The sequence below is a fragment of the Strix uralensis genome, chromosome 4 (assembly GCF_047716275.1).
Source record: "Strix uralensis isolate ZFMK-TIS-50842 chromosome 4, bStrUra1, whole genome shotgun sequence".
Lineage (NCBI taxonomy): Eukaryota > Metazoa > Chordata > Aves > Strigiformes > Strigidae > Strix > Strix uralensis.
Genome location: NC_133975.1, coordinates 102,987,891 through 103,009,028, shown reverse-complemented (window position 1 = coordinate 103,009,028; position 21,138 = coordinate 102,987,891). Strand labels below are relative to the sequence as shown.

Below are 21,138 nucleotides of genomic sequence, written 5' to 3'. Positions count from 1 at the left end.
ATTCTATCTGGGAACTGGGAGAACGGATTGCTAATGCTCATGTCTTGTTATATCCATAGTATTGTCCATTAATTTTTCAAAACAGTTGATTCACCTTTGCCAGCTCTGCTGGTTGTTGATTTTGACATGGATGCTGTCAAGTTGTTTATGACTTAGTGATAAAGATATGGTCATCTGTGATAGCATTCCAGACTAATATAATAAATATTTTACACCTATGCTTTTTCAGATGTATAGAAGTAATGTAGGTCTTATGAAGGCACTGGAATCATCTTCCTAGAAAATAATTATGGTGTTATGCTGTTTGAGCTTACTTTTTTTTTGGTTTAGAATTAAACTGAGTTAACAAAACAGGAATAAGAGAGGTGGTATCAGTAGTGAAATGAACCAAATTGTATGGTGAATATGATGGGTCTGCCCCATTTAAATGTAATCTGTGAAGAGCTAATAATATTTATGGAGCTCCAGTCTAGTGCCTTTTTGGTGAGCTATTACTTAATAAAAATTGTCAGTATTGCAAGACTTTGAAATTCTTGTTTTCTGTAGAACAGACACTTGTATCTCATCTGTTTTCCTAAAGTTGATCTTTGTGTTAATTCTTTTTCTAGAAAATCAAGTTCTTGACATTCTTTATCCAAGAACCTGGAGCAGCAGAGAGGCAGTTTTTACAATGAGGATAAATTATCTGCTAGGTAAGTTAGGTGCCAATCTCTGGCAACAATCTGATTTTTTCAGCTGGGGCAAACAACTATGAGTTGTAATCCTCAGCTGGGTATGTAAGTTGTATCAGTTGCTGTGGTAGTAGGTGATTTAGAGATAGTAGACCTTGGGACAGGCCTTGGGTGAGGAAAAAAGGAGTGTTTGTCACTTGTACATGTAATTTCCACACTGAGCAGTGATGAAACTCTACTCAACTATGTAGTCCTACTTTTTTTTGGTATGTTGCAAAAAATGTGAGGATAAAGTCTGTGAGTGTTCTAGGAGTGAGTTAACTGGTACATTGTGAACGTCTATATACCTAGGCAGATAAAATATATATAGGTATAATGAGCTATGTATGTTTATCTCTTAGTGTGATGCCCCTCTTAGTATGTTTATCATCATAGTGTGATGCCTTGTCAAGCTGCCTGGTATTTCAGGTAAATTGGAAGTAACTTCATTATAGTAAATTAGATGTGACTAATTTTCTTTGTGAGTAAATTTTACATAAGAATGTGTAAAAAGTAGTAAAGGTAACCTTCTGCTGTGCGTTTGATGACAACCCAAGTATTGAATTATTTACCATTGCTTTGTATTGCTCATTTACTTTTTGATGGATCATATTACACTATAATATTGTTACTGCATTGGCAGAAATAGCTGTTCAGCAGTCTCAGTGACCTCTGGAAAGGATAATTTGTTTGGGAGTTTAAAATATGGTTGACGTTTTACCAGAGTCTCCTTGACTGTTTCTGATTGTGAAGTGTACAGAAAACTATGTTTTGTAGTCTGAGGCTACATGGCATTTAAATAGTGGGGAAAAAAACATGTTATCATTAGAAGTATTTTGCATCTTGGTTTGCTTCTAGTTATGCTTATTGACAATGTGGAAATTCCAAAAATGTCCAAGACACATAAGTAAAACATAACTTCTTTTGAACTCCGAGTTTTTTAAACATTCTTTTCTCAGCTTTGGGGTTTTTTTGAAAAAAGACAGCGTTAGAGGCTCATTCAGCAATGAAGTTCTGTTTTTTCTTTATGCCTTGCTTGGCACTGAGAATATATAAAGTGTTAGAATAATATGTTCGCATTTATATTTGTGAATATAATTAACAGGAGTTTGTTAGGTGTAGGTTACTGCCGTTGCTGCACTTAGTTCTAGATGGCAGAAGTCATTACGTTTGGGGCCAGTTGGTCATTACTTTCATATGTACTCATGACCAGGTGCTAGAAAACCTCACTTCATGCAAAACAAAAGGAAGAAAAAATAGTAGTTCAGTAAGAACCCCTCTGATAAATTCTGAAGTATATTTAACTTTAATTAGTATATTACATAAATATCATTATCTCATTTCCAAAAACATTAAGTATTACGAAATCCACCTAAATAAAACTAATGTAATTTTAAAAAAAATTATTTTTAAGTTTTCCTTTGAAAATTTAGTTTTAATAAGCCAAACATGAATATAATATGATTGCTGACTCTGGTATTTTTTTTTTCTTTTTCTGTTTAGGTGTTCAAACTTCTGATTCAGTCACCAGATACTAATGAGGGACAAAACCTGACTGATTAACACAGTTCTGGTAGTTTGTCGGGCTTTTTTTATTCTGTGGTATTTGAGGAAAATTTCAAGGAATGGAGTTAGCTCACAGTTTACTACTTAATGAAGAAGCGTATAATCAGCTTGGTGAATCTCAAAAAGCAGAGTTCGTTTTTGAATGGTTACGATTTTTAGAAAAACTTTTACCAGTGACTAGCAGAGTAAGTATAATGAGACTTGAGAAGAAAAGCACATTATAGAGCTATTTCTCTCTGTCTTTTTTTGTTATTTTGTTTAAAAACAAAGAGTGGTATTCAATTTCATTTGCTTCATGTCTTTTATGTACACACAATGAAAGTATGTGTAGTGTTAGCAGCAGGCTTCTGAATGTTACAAGTTTTTGGTCACAGCCCTTCAAGTAACAGAGCCACTTGTCCAATGAAAGGAATTGTTAATTTTTTCTTTTTTTTTTTTTGTTAAACTCAGATTATTACTGCAAGTTTTTGCAACCCCATGATGAAGAATGGCAGTCATGTTTCCACCTAGCACGGCACAATTATTTGGTAGTTCTCTAGGAAGCAAGCATGTAACAGCTTTCTCTTTGCTTTTTATTTTCATAATCAAATGATAAAAGATCTGTTTCCAGCTAACTCTCCAATTGTTTGGTTCACCGTTTAGTGTAGATTAAGTAGGATATGTGGCTATGTTACAGTAAACCAAGCTAGATAATGCTATTTAAGAGTTATTTGTGTTAAAATATGTAAAAAATACAGTGCTAGGCTCTTTTTTGTAGAGCATTTAAAAAGATTGATATGAGACTAAAATAGATGATTGCTTTAAGGGAATTTCTTTCCTTTCTAATGCTCAACTTTTTGAAAATGCCCAAGTTCTTCTTTACTACTTAAATTACTATATTTCTATGAATTGTTTTATTTTAAAACAGTCATAAAAGCAGCAAGAAAAGGCAAGTTTGTTTTAACAAGATATAACTGTACAAATGCCATAGGGAAAATTCACTTGAAATGCTCCTAGAAAGAATTATGCTCTGAAAAATGTGATTTTTTTTTTTTTTTTTTAAGAAGAATAAAAATAGTCACATATTTGAGATGGCTTTTCTTTAAGTAGAAAGGTGCAATAAAATGTTAATTTTTAATTAAGAATGTCAGATGATCAGAATGGTAATAATGAAAGTAAAGATAATTAGTAATAATGAAAAGTAAAGGTAGTATTAATTATTTTTAACTAACTTTTAAATTTAACTCAATTTTAACTGGTTACTGATTTCATTTCCAGGCTGATATAAGGGAAAATCAGAAAAAACTGGTTGAACAATTGACTTCTTTATTAAACAATTCACCAGGACCTCCTACCAGACGGCTTGTTGCCAAGAATTTAGCTGTACTTTATAGCACTGGAGACACTTTTTCTGTTTACCAAACAATTGACAAATGCAATGAACTCATTCGGAGTAAAGATGATTCACCAAGTTATCTGCCTACGAAACTGTAAGTATTTTTTTTAACCCCAAACTTCAAATCCAGTAATAACAAGACAGACAGATCTATGTGGTGAGAGGTTAATGTAGGAGAGGGCATGCTCCCTCATTTCTGCCTGTTGTCCGGTAGAGCTTTGTACCATATGACACACACAATTTGGGAACCTCCTTGATTAGTATCATTATTGTGGGTATATCTAGCTGTGAACAGTAATTTTTTTCTTTGGTATTACATCTCTAACATTTTTAGACTTCAAAGAGAAACTGAATTAATCTGAAACCTGAAAGCAAATTCAAATTACCTCTAGGTATTATAACAATTTTATTTTAATCGTTTGGTATGCTGCCTTCAGAACAGAATTATGAGTGGTTAAGTACTTGTGTAGCATTTTATATATTCCTTCCTGTGTCTTTACTGGAAAATTTTGACTAAGAAGTTGGGCTGCATGTTAGGGAGAAAAAAATTGCAGTCAGTACTTTACGACATAAATTGCCCTTGAAAGTTTAATAAGCTTAAAATATTTTTTTTCTTCCTTAACAAGAAATTTCTTGTTATGATTCACATAAATATAACATAAAATCAATCACATGCAAATGTTTAAAAATCACATTATTTTTGAAGCATTTAATGCAGAGGCAATTTGGTGGCTGATGGGAGTCAGAGTAGGCTGTGTATGTTAGAACAAAATTTGACCTACCTAGCTAGCTAGTATTTACTGGATCCACTGGAAAGAAATGCCTTGAGTGATTTGAATTTATTTAGGAGTGTAGGAATGCTTAACTTACTGCTATCATTCAGAACTATAATGACCACAGAATACTTTAAGGTAATAAAGCATAAACTGGCATCAGTTTACTCTATGTTTTTGTTCTGTGAGGGGACAAAACCAGTTTGCAATACATATTGCAATACTGAATAAACCATGCTTTATAGCACGTCAAACAAACACTGCTTGTTACAAAAAAAGATGAAGAAAGCTTTTCATAAGTAACTTATTTAACATTAATAAAAGAAAAAAAACCATTTACCTGCATCTGAGTTCACTACCACGGGATACATAATAAAACAAAGAATGTGGTAGCATTAGATTTTGTATGTGTACATCAGGAACCAAAAGGGTAAAAGACAGTTGGTGATCTCCAGCCAGACAATTGAAAATCAGGACAGAGAGAATACCAGTAATAGAGTTATGATGGGACAGGTGTTGGAAAAACAAAGAGAAGGTAATAATAGTGCTGAGAAGAGCAGTAAAACAGACAAATACAACTCCAGGTACAGAATAGAGTTACTGAGTACATTTTTTAAGCCAACTGTGAAGCTGGATATAGTTAGTTAGAAACATCTGAAGTGTTTGTAATTAAACACCTAAAGCCTAGCCAACAGAACAGAGAAATGTGAACTGCTACTGCAGGATGTGAAACCAAATCTTAAAGTGCAGAGATATTATGAATAACCTTAATTCCCGAAACAATGCGAAACTTTCACTATAGTGAAGAAAATTTAAGAGAAAGGTAGAGATAGTAAAACATCATTGTGCATTAATGATGCAGTATACAAAGCAGAGCAGAATCTATATTCTTCCTTTGCTTCACATGCTAATCCTGTTTCGTAACAACCCAAGTGAAGTCTCCTGAAAATAGATTTTTGCAAGGAGTCAGTTGTATTTTCCAATACTATAATATTTTTTTGTTTCCCTCTTGTTCCAGTTGACCACTTCTTCAGTCTTTTGAGTAAAGAATAAATTTGCTATAAAGGGTCTTAGTCCTGCAAAGTAATTTATTGCTATACTACTGGCTCCTCAACAGTGAATGCGTTAACATTATAGGAGAGTTGGAGTATGGGACAGAACTCTGTGGGTCTGCCTTGCTTTGGCTGCTAGATACCACACTGGAGGAAGAATCTCCTCCATCTCCTATGATGTCAACATAGCAAGGAGGGATGATGGCAGTCCATTGGCAGTAAGGCAGAAATGGGAAAGACAGACAGAAATGGCAGATATCCAGAGTCAGAAGGCAGAGAAGTAGCAGGGGGAAGAAAGAGAGAGGTGGCAGTGTTCAGAATCTTGCTGGGTATGTAAGCAATAGTGAGGAGAGGAAATAAGAGATGTAGTGGAGAAAAAGGTAGCAGTAAAATATGGTTTATTTCAAAAAAGGTTTGGAAAAGGGATTTCTTACAGTACTGACACTGAGACAACAGGCTACAGAAAAATAATTGGAACTATAGAACTCTTTATTGAGTAAAATCTTTCATCTTGGGGTGCAAGTATATGGAATGCTTGGTGTTCAGTAAAGAAAGGCTGATTTCTTTTCATTTTTTTTTTTAAAAATCTTGATTAAAGTGTTGTCTTTGTTTGCCATCTGTCCTTATTTAGTGTACATGCCCATGTTGTCTGGTAGCAACACTTCACCATCATTGTTTACAATATGTTGCTTCACTTTAAATATGGTTTCCAGTGAATTTTTCTCTTATCTCATAAATTAGCATTTTTCTTCTTGCATATAGGTGGAAGATGGAAATGTTTTAGGCAAGCATTTTAAACAGAACCTTAGGTGCTCATCTCCTACTAAAATTTAGTGTGTTGTGAATGCTGTATCAGATCAGATAAACAGGTCATGTAGTGTGAATACAACTTATTACTTGAAATTACGAAGTTTTTAAAATATCCACTAGGGCTGCTTTTAAACCATAAGCATTTTGAAAGCATTTGGCTGGTCAGCAAACTTCCATAGCTGATCTTAATGCTATTTTACCAGTGTCTCAGTTCTGCATTTTCATTTGTACCTCTCCAAGTACAATTGTTAAAGCAAAATTTGAGAGAAAACAACTTAAACGTATCAGAGTCATATATCAAAACGGAGGTATGCTGCCAAGGAGGAAGAAACACAGGCAGAGAGGCTTTTCCATGCAAAACTTGTATAAATTTACAGGCTTCCTTGGAAACTTCTGTCTGTTGTGATTTGACAGATAAAGTGACTCAATAGTACAGTTTGGACCTAGTGAAGAAACATTTGTAGAAAAAAGAAATAGACAACTAGGGTCATGATACAATTCTAGAAGGCAGTCAGAAACTCTTCCTAAGTCCTGTGCTTTTATAGAAACTTAAATATTGATGTGCAGAAGTAGGTGGATTCTTATCTTCAGTTGAGTAGGTGCTACTCATCAACAAATATAGCCACTTGGTTGCTAGAAATCCCTGTTCAACGCTGACTGACTCTTTCATATGATGCTTAAACGCATGGTGGTACAATCAACCATGTAAGAGTGTTTGAAGTTTATATCATGATGTAATAAGGTAGTTCTGGTTTGGTTTTCTTTTGTATGTGTTTGTTAAATATTCTTTCTCTGGATTATGATCTGAAATATGTATTATTTAGTCTTGAAGCTAATTAAAGAGATTACCTGTGACCATTGGATGATCAGTTTAGTAGTAAGGTGGTGCAATAGTAATTTTATGCCCAGCCACACAATGAATAAAATTAAATTCCAAACTGTTGGTGTGTACTGAGTTGGATAAAAGCGATAATGAAAAATGTTGCTTTAATGAAAATAGGATTTTGGTATGATAAGAGGTAAAGAATATTGATTTTGTTTTTCTTATTATGCTTTGTCATTTAGGAAATTACTGTTAATATTAAATGCATTTTTTTAATTAAGAAGGTGTCAGTATGAGATTTTAAAATTCTTTATGTGAAACTTGAATTCAGTTGGGGAATAAGTAAAACGTTGTTTTGTTGAAGGGGCTGCTAAGCAGTGTCACTGTATATTTAGGTAGATCTGGCCAAAGAGCTGAAAGCTGATTAAAGATATACTTTCTTTTTTTCCTTGTATTTATAAAATTAATTGGTTTAGTTATAGATCTGTCAATACAAAAGCAAAGTGTCTTCCTTAATTATTCAAAGACAAACACTCTTTAATTAAGCAACTGTTTTTCTTTATTTCTGGGATTTTTTTGGTTAATATTTAGCAATTTTTGCTTTTGCTAAAGGAGATGCCGATGAGCACACAGACTCCAGTTGTCGGGTATTTCACCTGGAAACTAAATTCAGAATCTGTGTGTGATGAAAAGGACATTGGCTTACGTGTTTATTTCCTTCAAGGTGTTTCTTTATTATGTATTGTTATACGTGAATGCCAGAATTTTAATTACTAGACCACTTGCAGTCTACTATTGACCACTGAGTTGTAAATAAACCTGTCCCCGGCTATTTCTAGCAGTATCTGCTGTAGCACAGTGCCATAGACTTCATGAGGCAGAGGATGCTTAGTTAGAAATTAATGTTAACCTTTAAAGGTGGATATGAAAATTGTATTCCTATTGTAAAATTTATTGGAAGATTGTATTGCCTGAATTCTTGTATTATCCAAGTTATTTTGCCACCCCTTGTATGTGCATTTCTCCTAGAGTGTATATGCCACATACAGACCTTCTTTTTTCCTTTTGACAATCCACTTAGCTTTTTGGGACATTCTATTTAGTTATTTTGTTGTTTGTCCATTGATGATGTTAGTTGTCTTAATCCCTTTCATCTGTTACTGCATCCATTTTCACACGTCTTTGGATTTGCTTTTGTTTTAGTGCTGCGGTGGTATGCTTGGGCTATTTATACAAAAAATTGGGAAGAATTTTGGGAAACAGTTTTACTGACACCGTTGGGAATGTACTTAAAGCAATGAAGAATGCAGAGGTATTGGAATAGCATGTTTAAAAAAATAATAGGATGTTTACTGTTGGTAGCTGGACCAATGAATAGGAGAAAGTACCTGATACCAAAATATGGAAAAATTGTGGAAAATCATAGGATAAAAATCAGTGTCTAAATTCCTAAGAATTACTAGAGAGTTAATGGATTATGTCTATAAAAGGTTGATCATAACTATTCTCAATCTGATTACACAGAAGAACTTGATAAACTAGAAAATTTAATTGCCTTATTAATGAGAACATTTTTGCTCCAGCAAACTCATGTTTTGAATTTTAAACTGTTAGTGAGTACTTTCCAGTAGAACATAGAATTACTATTTTCACTTGCTTATAGAGTTATAGAGCAAGTTGTCTGCTTTAACTCACTTCAGCATAAACAGATCTCCAGAAGTGTAAAAGACCCAAACCACTGTTTACCTATTTCAGTAGTTGGTATTTTGTATTACCAAGGAGCTTAGGGTTACAAAACTTTAACATCTCTCTTTTTCATTTTTAAGTCTCAAGGTCGTTATGAAATCATGCTTAGTTTGCAAAATATATTAAATGGTTTAGGAGCTGCTGCTATCCCCTGTCATAGAGATATTTACAAAGCTGCCCGATCATGTCTGACGGATCGATCCATGGCAGTTCGCTGTGCTGCTGCAAAGGTAAAGTGCTCTAATAGCTGTTTTTATTAAGTAAGTTCCCTAAATAAAATTCTATTTTAATGGATGATGAACACAGCAATAAATACATTGTTTGCTTATCTTTATTTCTTTGATGTTGTCTTGGCAGCAAAAATTCAAGTGATTTTAGTATGAAGCAACATGCTTATTTTGTTAGGGAGAACTCTGTGTATTATGTAGCACACTAAAATTTTTACTGAGTGCTTTTCCATATCAAAACATTTTTATTTCCCTTTTTTGTCTAGTGTCTTCTTGAACTTCAGAATGAAGCAGTATTTATGTGGAGTACAGACCTGGATAGTGTTGTGACCTTGTGTTTTAAATCCTTTGAAGGTTCCAATTATGATGTACGATTAGCAGTTTCAAAACTTTTAGGCACAGTATTGGCTAGAGCTCTAACATCTAAACAGACAACAGGTAAAGTATGTACTTTGTTTGCTGATTCCTCATCTTGAAATCTGTCACGTGATTAGAAACTCCTGTGTTCTGTTGAAGCCTGAAGTAAAATCACAGCGTAAGCTTCATCTGGCTGTTTGTATCTCTGGTTTGGTCTTTTTTGTAACATTTTTCTTGTGAAGTGCTGTGTTTTTGGTTGTGTTAACCTATGTATATACATATATATCTAAATAAAATCATAAAAAAGGAAAAGTATTTGATAAAACTATATTTCTGTGTTACAAGATTGTCACTGTATGGAGAGAAATTAGTAGCCTCAAGAATTTAAAGGCAAGATTAATTTAAGTAGTCTAGAAAGCACTAAGATTTGAGAGGGTGTCTCTGTCAAACTAAAGAGCTAAGGATCTCTTCAAGCTGTTTTTCCACAATCATCATTGACATCTGGATTGCCTAGCAGTACAAAAGCGATCAGAAGCAGAAACAAGCATGCAGTTTTGTTCACTCAACAGACCATGTAACAGTTCTTGCTGACAGTACTTGATCTAACTGAAACGTCCTGGCACAAAGTTAACATCTCCAATCTTGTGTGTCATTCAGACCGGGCATTTTTAGTCCAATCTTAGGAGCCTAAAGCTAAATCTCTAACTGTAATCTAAGCTAAATATAACAGGATGCAAAGTAAATGTGATTTAGACTATTTGTTGTGCTTTTAATGGCATCAGAGAAGACCTTCAGTGCAGTAAGCAGCAAATGACAAAATTACATGCCTTTAAGCCCAGCTTACTGCCTTTTGAAATTCTTGAGTCTGTGTTTGCATTGGAGACTCTAAAGTCTTGAGTTATAAGTTATTTTTCTAAGAATCTTTTGAAGAAAATTATTGTGCTACAGAAAACAATCAGCACTTCTCTTTTCCCAATAAAATAATAATAAAAAAAATACTCTGGCCTCTTTATAGACTCAGTAGTTTAATCTTTGTGAGCAACATAACTGTATTTCTAAAGTGCTAAGTTAAGGTTATGTAAGAAGCTCATCAGCTGTTTGGTTGGTTATTTTAAATTATTTGTATTTATTTTAGTTATTTTTAGTTAAAAAGAAGTTGGAGCTAAGTGAGACAGAATTTAGGTGGGGGCTAGATGGGGCTGAGGAGAGGTGAAGGGAGCAGTACATGAAGTGCATAGTCCTGAAGTCTCTGCATTGTATCTGATAACCTGCTGATATTGGGGTTCTCTTATTAATTTTTTTTTGGACATGATTATCTCAAATTCTCTCATTCCTTTTCCCATCTCAGTACTTGGAAGAGGATGAAAAATGCAGTGAAAATTTTAGGTCACTTACTTTGCACAGTGTGCAGTCATCATGCTGACTTTGCACACACATGTCCCAGCATGTATGTTAAATGAACTTTCTATCAAGAAACAAAACAATGGAATAGGAATTAGGGATAAATAATTTTCCTAGAAAATTATTGTCATTCTTTTGGAGAGCTAATTTAATATTAAGGTGAGATGCTTTTTTTCTAAGAGAACATGTAGCTGTACACTTATCTGGCTAAGCATAACAGTAAGGTTGTCTGCCCTGTCTGGAGTTTGGAGTAGAGCATTGTCTCTGACGGTAAGCTGGAATCAGTTAGAGTCAGGGCTTTCATGAAGTTTTGTGTGGTAGGAGTTGGCCGTACAGACCTTTTTGCAAAGGGAGCTTAGATTTAGATGGTAAATACTGAGGGAGGGTAAATGTATGTATACATACCAGGTGATGACCTAAACTATTTCAAGATAGCTGAAGCAGAAAAACTTGAGAAATATTGTGGTTCACTGGAGCACTGAGTCCTAAAATGTCTTTGTTTGTGTTATGAAATTATGCTCAAACAGTATTTGGATTTGATTGTGCTACTGAATTTGTGCAAATTGTTTCTTCTAAAATGTAGCAAGTTTTACAGAGCTAATCCTCTAAAGACTTACATGTATTCTTAGCATCCATCAGGCATAACTTCCGTAGAATCTCTTTGGAAGAAGTGATGGAGCTACTGGGAACTGGATTTCTGCGCGGAAGTTGTGGATTTCTACGAGCCAGTGGTGATATGTTGAAAGGGACCAGTTCAGTCAGCAGAGATGTTAGAGTTGGAGTCACCCAGGTTTGGATTACGTTAGTTATGATTTTCTGAGATTGCTAAACATTCTGAATATTTTGCTCTGTTTTGCTCTCCATATATCTCTTATTTCATCCTTTTTTGTATCTGTGACAAAATGTATGTACTTTAAAATAAGGATTTACCTCTTGAGTTATGCTAAAAAGAAAAGAAAAAATATTTCTGGTGTTGCTTATTGTTTACCTGATAGTTTTTGAAATTTTCAAAGCTAAATATATATTACTTGTGAAAGCTTCATGTGATATGAATTTCAAGTAAGTGATATAAATAAATACTTTCCTCAAATTTTTAATTTAAAACTTAATACCTTATGTCTGAAAATTAAAGGGAGAAGTTACAAGAATTCTTTGAACTTGGAATAGTTTCCTTCTATATAGGAACATTCCCAGTCCTGTTCTGAAAGAATGGTTTTGCTTTGAGTAAGTGCATGAAAAATAAGGAAAACAGAATTTAGTGGAAAAAACCAAATATCTGTTTTTCTGTGTTCCAGGAGGCTCAGTTAGAGGATAGAATCTTGTTAATTGAGCAGGACTGAAGTCAGACCATATAATGCATGCTGGTAAAAACAGTATAAATTTTTCAGATAATATCAGATTGGCTTCTTCCTGTAAATATTATCTTAAACAGCATTTACATGGTAAGACCTAGATATTCAAATATTAAACCTGTGAATCAAGACTAATGGTCATGATGAACATTAACATATCCAACAGCTGTGATTATTTTAGTATGTTACAGTCCCCACAGCTATTTGATACGTCCCCTTTGCCAGTAAGGGAGTTTTTCAGTGCATTTTAACTTCTGCAGTGCAAAAAAAAAAAAATCTGTAAATTAGCTTGAATTACTGATAGAAACTGCCAGACTTTGCACTGAAACAGCTAGAAGGTGCTCACAAATTGTCTTCTATGCTCAGATCATGCTGAGTGGAAGCATTAACTTCTGGCAGAGAGACAGAAAACCTGGGGAACAATAATACCTTGACAGCTATTTGCCTAGAAAATGCATGCCAGACTCCTAGGGTGTTCTGTATACATGGTGGTTCTATTAGTTTTCCAGGAATAGATATTTCAGTTCAGTGTTTTGGCTATTTGTATTGGTTTTTGGAGGTTGTCTCCTCTTTCATGCATTTCTGCATTAACACAGTAGTACCTGTGCTAGATGGTACACTCTAACTGTCCCAAAACAGTTAAAATAGTGCAATGTTTCTAGAAGAAAAACTTGAGAAACTGTTCATATATCAGTGCCTGTGAGTAGAAAACACTTGCACTTATAAAATGTATTAATTATTATGTGAATTGCAGTTTACTGTAAATTAAAAAATAAGAAAAACACTGAAGATGACTTCTTACATATGGAAGAAGAATTATATTTGTTCAAGACACAGCGAGGTTCAAGATACAATTCAAAATGTAGCCATGGCAGTATGACTCTTCACAAATTTATTTATCCTGTTAAATTCCTCAGTTTTCAAATCTGTAAAACAGGGGGAAAGTACTGGTATGTTATGAAGCCTAAGTAGTATTTGTCAAGAGCTATTAGATGCTAACAGGATCTAATAGTACAATTTCTCCATCTACAATATTTCACTTTCTTTTATGTGAATAATTTTGTTGTTAATATTGGACATGAGACAAAGTATGTATGAGGCTAATATAGAAATTCATTGCTATGGGTAGTAGTTGTGAACTTTCTTATGAGGAATTTTGTGTGTTCATTTGCATATTCTTATTTTTTGTATTCCCTTTTCTTGATGGTAGCACATCTATTCATTAAAAAAGAATCCAATACATGCACATGGAAGGCATTTGTAAGGGAATGTATTATGTGGCAAAATAAATGGTCTTGTAGTGATTAGATTTGTAAAGTGACTCTGCATTCTTCCTCTTTGTTGTGACAAACGTAGTCTTTTTATGGTATTGCCATTGGAAGGCGAACAATTAAAATTCATTGAGATGAAGAGCAGTGCTTGGGGGCTGCAAATATTCCCTAATTCAAAACCTATAATAACAAAATTCTCTCAGGGTTATGGTTTATAGTTTTGTAACATAGTAGTTCTTAAAATGCATTCATACATTAAATTTGGGTTCCATGTGCAGAATGTTAAATAGCTGGAAGCTGTTGTTCAGTGAGAGCAAACACAATGTTTTACATAACAAGTGCCTGTGCAGGGTAAACTGCCATTTCTCACACTCTGGAATGAAATAAGATGGGCAAGCAGCTTGAATTAATTTACAGTCAAAGCAGGCTATAATATAGCTAGTACAGTTTTGATAGTTATTTAAATTACTTAAATAGATCAAAAAAAATTGCAGCTACCTGAAAGGGAGAACACATGTGATTTATGGATGCATAAATGTATCAGTAATCTCAGTTCTGGTTGTGGGAATGTGCACAGATTAAAAAAAAAAAAAAAAAAAAAAAAGTATGTGGAATAGCTGGCAGTGGTTTTGCAGATGATTTTGCTCTAAAATATGACTTCTTTTCAAATCTCTTCCAGGCATATGTGGTATTTGTCTCTACATTAGGAGCACAATGGCTTGAAAGGAACTTCTCTGCCTTCCTTTCCCATATTCTAGATCTCGTGTCTCAGTCTCACCCCAAGGCTATTCAGAGTCAGATGGATGCTATTGGCTGTCGCCGCTGTGTTTCATTTATCCTTCGAGCTACAGTAGGCGGCCTTCTTGGGGAAAAAGCTCAAATTGCAGCTGCCAAGGAGATTTGTCAAGCCATCTGGAAATTGAAGAAAGTTGTGGGTATGGGTCTAACAAGATTATCCATTTGGGCCTCAGTTTTTCCGTTTTTAAGTGATTGTTCAACTTCCTAATCCAGAGACTGCAGAAATAGAATATACAGTATGGATTTATTACCATAATAATGTAGAGGGCTTTTGATGGACTTCTTTGTTTTTAACTTGGGCTGGTTATTTGTTTGTGTGTGTCTGTTTCTGCGTGTGTGTACCCACACAAGTGTAAACATATTTTTTAACACTTATTCCCTGGCGAATATGATTTTAACCGATTACAAATATAATAAATTAATAAATATATGCAGTAATAAAACATAGACAGTATTTTAAATTGGCAGTTAATATATAGCCAGATTCTGCCTTCTTGTTCAGAGCAGCTGACGCTACTGATGGTTCAAAAAAGAAGCATTTGTTCCTAATTGACAAAACAAGCATTTCTCCTGGAGAAAACAGATCTCTTGTGTGATAAAGTCTTGTACACAGCTTCCAAAAAAAGCTGCTGATCTCCCACCATCGCCCTTGTAGGGGAAAAGAAAGAAAATGCTGGGCATAACCAGTCATTCCCTGGTGTACAGCTGCATATTATATCCTAGTTAAATATCTAAATGTTAAATGTCTAAACTGACACAATCATTTGTGTCACAAAAGATGAACTTTGAAAAAAAAAAAACCTCCAGATTTTTTTCCCTCCTTCTTTATTCCCCACTCCCACCTTCTCTCTTGCTTGCTCTTGCACTGTTCCACTCTTTCCTTCCCTTTCTTTCTTCCTACTACGTAGTAACATCTGGCAAGCTGTATCAAGTATGACCTCTTCAAGTCACTTTTGGCAAGGCTGAGAGTAGCGTGTTTCTTACTAGCTGCTGTTCCCCATCACTTAAAGATAAGCAATTTGGTAGTTTCCATTAATGCCCTCACAGACGTTACTACATTATCCATTTGCATAACAGAAATGTACTTGTTTCAGTGAAGATAAACCTTTATGAAAACAGTTTGGTCAGTAATAAAAGTGGTAATGATAAAAACTCATTTGGTAATATAAACAACTTACCATAACAAAATTCTTTGTCTGATCTGTTTCATTTTGGTAATGATTTCATGGGGATCTTCCTGTACTGTGTTATTAGATGCTGCAATGAGTGACAGTAACTTGGAAACAAGAATTAATACAACAGATGTAACAGTAAGTCAGCATGTGCTTGTGTGTGCACTTCAGGAACTTGGAAGCCTCATCCATGGCTTAGGAACTACAGCAGCACCATTACTGCAAGACTCCAGTACAGGTACAAGCCCTGAATTATTTTGTGAACCAGAGTACACAATGTATTCCTTGATCTCTCTGATCTTCTCTGATTTCTTATTGGCTACACTGTCAATTTGTTCAAATCTGTTGGGATCCTTTGTCTGGCATTGACTATAGCAACCTTTCTCATGGTGTGCAGTCTTCTCACCTGGACCTCATTAGTTCTTGCATCTCTCCACTAAACTAAAAAAAAAAAAAAAAAGGGAAGTTGGCTATTTTACATGCTGTAGGAAGTCTTCAGGTGTTGCCCAAAGAGTTCTGTATCTTCTCTGTCCTGTACTAATATGCTTATTAACTAAAAAACCAAACAGCATCAAATTTAACTCCATTAAGGATTGTATTTAAAGTTCAACACTTCCTAATGGTTATAGTAAATCAGTTTGATTGAGCTCAGTATCTTCATCTACTTTTATTGTTTCCATTTAGGAGCAGTGAGATTTTTTTTTTTCTGAATGCGTTGAAGTGGACATCTGTTTCCACTGCATGGATTTCTGCCTCCTTGAGAATACTTAAAGACATTTTCTGTGCATGTTGGTGAATAACTGCATAATATGTTAGGTTTTCTTCGTACTGTTACTTTTCACTCAGGGTAATTTTTTTGAAAAGTATTTAAGTATTTAAATTTGATAAGAAATATTTCACAATAAAAATCAATATTACTTTTTAAAGAGAAGTACAGAAACTGGATAGTGGTATGTTCAGTAGTCCTCTGTATACATTTTTGCTTGTTTGACATTGTGGTTGCCTGTTTCTTAAGTGTGTTTATGCATTTTATTTTTCAGGAGTTCTGGAAGCAGTAATTTCTGTCATTCTTCACCCCAGCATTTCAGTTAGACTAACAGCAGCTTGGTGTTTACGCTGTATTGCAGTAGCATTGCCCTCCTACGTGTCCCTACTGTTGGATCGTTGCATTGAACGTCTTAGTGCATTGAAATCTTCTCCAGAAGCAGTAACTGGCTACAGTTTTGCTATTGCTGCTTTGCTGGGTGCAGTAAAACACTGTCCTTTAGGAATTCCACATGGAAAAGGGAAGGTATGGTCTGAATACTTTACTTAGAGGCAGCTCTTTGATGTTTTTGCAGTAGCATTTGCATGTATTCTTTATGACATGATCGCATAACACACTATACTGATGAGATATTTTCTTTCCTCAAGAAGGGGATTTTGAAGCATACCGTAATTCAAATAAGCAAGTGTTTTTCTCACGTGTGTCAGGATTGTAATTTCTCAGGAAATGTCACCAATTACTTTATTAACCACTCATACTGCTACCTTTTTCTAATGGAGAGGTTTGTTAGGGGAGAAGTTTGTTATTTTTTTGGGGACAGACATCAGTTCTGTGGAGCTGTAAGGACCTGACTGAACAGTCTAAGAAAAGGTTTACCTGGAGAATACACTTCTTGAGTCGAGTTACGTTTTTCAGAATTTCAAACTAAATTCTTTACGGCAAGATCAAACCTTCTGTAATTCTGGCCCAGTTTGACATTAGCTTAAATGTGTCAGACTTTGCCAAAGGAAAAGAGCTTTCTTTTATAAAAAAAAAAAAAAAAATCAGAAATATACATACAGATCTATTGCATGCTGTGGTGTTAGAAATAAGTTTCCTGGAAGGGACCCCGTTCAACCACAGATTAAGCCAAATTAATATTTCCCAGGCCTGTCAGTGACTCTCTAGTGTACAATTCAGTCAGTGCTTACACCGATAACAGTAAGTATGTATTATCTTGAAAGTCTTTGGTCAAGTCCAACAAAATCTTTAATCAAGTCCAACAAATAGACGCTTTAATTTTGTTTTACAGTATTTAACAGAAACCAATTTCTTGCATTGACATAGTCTAAGATGCTTGTACCAATCTCTTCACTAGCACAGATAGGATATACTGTGCTCTGAAGTTTTAGGGAGAACTTTATCCATGGAATTACGGTTGGAAAACCATGGTACAACACACATGTCAGCAGTACATGCTAATTCTCTGCATAATGTAGAAACTTACTTTCTCAGTTCTGAAAATACCTCTTTCAGAGCCAGTGGACATTTGAGAAGTGTCACACTTTGACACAAGGATTGTGGTTTTTTTCTTGTTATTACACCACTGTAAGATGAAAGGAATGCTTTAGTAGATTGGGAAAAACATCTCTTGCCATGATTCCAGCCCACCCTTTCTGTGTTGTTGAGTCCTTAACAGACATTGCTAGCTACAGTTCTCAACATTCGAAGTCCCAGCTGCTGATGAAACAATTTATAAATGTAAAAAAAACAAACCCTGTTTTATTTAGCTTTTAAAACTTTTCCTCGTGATTACTGAAAGACCCTGGGGAAAGGACAAAATTTGCCCAGTTATATAGATAAGAAGTGCCATTCAAATTCTATACACCTAAGCAGGACTAAAGTTTCTATTTAACAGAGAAACTTAATTCTTAAGAAAGATTTCTTTTAGAGGAATAGAATAGGATAGAATAAGGCCAGGAGGAGGTATGGAGGGCACGGAAAAGTGTGGGAGAAACACTGTATTCTGTACTAAGCTGGCAGGGGGGAGAACAGAGGAGTTGACAAAAACTCTTTTCCATTCTCTCCTAGGAACACTGCCAGATTCCAGACTAGCTCCTCTTCTGGGGAACTGAAAGAGACCAGTGTTAAAACAGAGCAGTTTTGAAAAGGAAATATCAAATGTAGACAGTAGTGACCTGGACAGAAGCTGGTTTATATTAATGCATTTTCCTTTGAGAGAGCAGTTAGAGTTGCAGGTGGAACCTATTCAAGAAAACAAAATAATTAGTGGGTTTGTATATATTTAGCATTCAATACTAGTGCTTATACTTCAGTTCAAAAAAATAAGACATTACATAGAGAGAAAAATTGTCAGAAATCATTAAATGAAATCCTTTCTAGGATGTTTGTTTTACAGGTAATTTAGGGATACTAAGCCGTTAGTGATTTTTAGTAGTATAATTTAAAAAGGGTACTGTTCTAATTTTAGAATATTTTAACTCTATCGGGAATTTATAAAAATAAATTTCATTTGCAACCACCTGATAGCGTTACAGAATTGGAGAAACTATTTTCAGACTGTTAATATTTCATGAAGTTTTGGAAGTGTACAAATTTCAAACTTTCATGTGCAAATTTTCCTGACATTTTATAAGTGTGCATATAAATTTTATAAAGATGTTGTCTATACTGAGGCTTTTAATTACATTATTGATAATGACACTTCTTACTATATTAATTTATAAGCAGTTTGTTTTGGTGACCAGATATAATGCAAGATGTAAGAAATACTTTTTGGCATATGTGAAACATAATTGAAGGAAACCATTTGCAGAATACTTTCAGCATTTGTAGCCATACTGCGGTAATTGTTCATTGTCAGAGTGTGTGTTCCTCCATGTAAATTCTAGGTAGCTTGTGCTTTGGTAATGGGCACACATCTTCACTTTGCCTTTAGCACATAATAGTAGGCACATGCAATTATTGCGGAGAAGCTAAAATAGGGTTAATTCTGACCATACTATTCGAACTTCTTTGTTTAGTCATACCGTTTGTTGATTTAACAACTGTCAGAGAGAATGATGGACCTTATTCTAAAACAAGGATAAAAAGATCATTGCCCCTTTTGCCACTTCCGAGCTCTAATTTGTAGGTCTCCTGCTATCCTTTCTCTACATAGTGACATAAATAGAGAACATTTTTATCCTTGCAAAGCATATTCCCATGAGAATTATTAGCTGTCATTTTACTGCTGATAAAAGAAAGGGGACAAAGTAGCAAAGTAACTTACCTAGTATCCTCCAGAACTGTTGAAGCTGTTCCAGACTAGTACTGAAGTCGGATATTGCAACTGCATGAGCCTGTGTATTGCCATAGTGTGAGAGAAAGATGGTATTCTATTTGGGGACACTGAAATAGGGTTAAATATTACAGCAAATAGTACTGAAAAAACATTTGGTAGTTACTAAGATGCTGATGCTCTGTTTTTCTCTTTACCTTTGAAGGTAATCATGACAGTAGCAGAGGATTTGTTGTGTTCTGCTTCTCAAAACAGTCGCATTTCACTGCAGCGAACACAGGCTGGATGGCTGTTGATAGCTGCCCTCATGACATTAGGTAGTAGCTTTCTACAATTTTTATTAAACTACATTAAGCTGTTCTGTGTTCTGTCTCTGACTATAATTCTTTTGATGTGTCATTTAACTTACCACTACAAAATAGTTCTAAAAAAAAAAAAAGTTAATTGGAACCTTTGAAAAGCTTTCTAAAATAATACTGTCATTTCTTTCAAATTTGTTATAAGTTTATTGGGAGCAATGTCTGAAAAACAGTGACTAAATGGGACCACTGTTAATTAAATGTAGAAGATAAATTTCAAAGTCAATCTAACCAAATGCCTTTGTGGTCATGAAGAATTACACTGATACTTTTTAACATCTATCCCATCACAAAATCAGCTAATTATTTCCCTCTTGTCAGAGGAAACCTAACAGAACTTTCTTATATTTATAAGTGGCTGTATTATTTGCTGTGATCATTAAATTACAAATGAATGTATTTTATCAGTTTTGTTCATATTTTTAAGGTACCTTTCATGTTTTCAGTTATTACTTCTGCTCAACAGCTCCCAGTTTTTTCTTAGATTAGGGAAAACACACCTTGTGCATTAACCTATAACGAATGTTTGCCTTTCTGAACATCACTCTTGGTTTTTACATTTCTTTTATGCTGGTGATCCACAGGGTCTGTACTTAGTAAAACATTATAGTTGGCTTGGTGGCATACTAGTAAATGTGTCAGTGGGTATGTAGTTATGCATGAAAATGGAGTACCAAGGTGGTAAACGTTTGAGAAATTGTATGAAGGAAGGCTGGGAAAGTAGCATAAAGTTTTGTTCACAGCTGTAAAGGTTTTATGAACGTAGGAAAAAGAAATAAAGAGAAAATTTAATGTTACTAATCCTTACATTGGCATGACAACTGTCAATGTTTACAGGTCCTGCAGTTGTCCAACACCATCTGCCACGAATGCTGTTACTATGGAAGTGCATCTTTCCATCATCCCCTAAAGACCTAGAAACAGAGAAGACACGAGGAGATTCGTTTACCTGGCAAGTAACACTGGAAGGTCGTGCTGGTGCTCTCTGTGGTAAGCAGGATTTACTGTGTCTTTCTCTGCATATTTATAGTTGCGCTGTTTATTTTCCCTTCTGAAAGAACAATGAGGCTTCGTATAGATTTTTTTTCACTGGATGGTAAAGAATGCATTTGCTCTCCAACATACATGCTCGTATACATATATTTACATCTATCTAGCTATCTGTCTACGTGTGTTTCATTTTTGTAAAAAAGAAACAAGAAAACCCAAGAGGGTTTACTCTTGTTCTTCTAATCACTTGATTTCCAAGTGGTAAATGATATCAGGAAGGTTACTTCTCTTCTTTTGTTTAACATACCAC

General features: G+C 34.7%; 1 protein-coding gene across 6 annotated transcripts in view; it reads left to right on the top strand.

Annotated features, from left to right (window-relative positions):
- HEATR5A (HEAT repeat containing 5A) overlaps nt 1-21,138 on the top strand; it is a 66,150-nt gene that overhangs the window by 8,940 nt on the left and 36,072 nt on the right. For all 6 annotated transcript variants that reach the window (XM_074868254.1, XM_074868255.1, XM_074868253.1 and 3 more), the window contains exons 2-13: nt 609-692; nt 2,214-2,461; nt 3,534-3,745; nt 8,313-8,421; nt 8,936-9,085; nt 9,349-9,520; nt 11,470-11,630; nt 14,143-14,398; nt 15,516-15,671; nt 16,474-16,724; nt 19,685-19,796; nt 20,676-20,828. In XM_074868254.1, coding sequence (XP_074724355.1) covers nt 2,336-2,461; nt 3,534-3,745; nt 8,313-8,421; nt 8,936-9,085; nt 9,349-9,520; nt 11,470-11,630; nt 14,143-14,398; nt 15,516-15,671; nt 16,474-16,724; nt 19,685-19,796; nt 20,676-20,828 — 1,858 coding nt within the window. In that variant the 5' untranslated portion in view covers nt 609-692; nt 2,214-2,335. The remainder of the gene's footprint in view (nt 1-608; nt 693-2,213; nt 2,462-3,533; nt 3,746-8,312; nt 8,422-8,935; nt 9,086-9,348; nt 9,521-11,469; nt 11,631-14,142; nt 14,399-15,515; nt 15,672-16,473; nt 16,725-19,684; nt 19,797-20,675; nt 20,829-21,138) is intronic.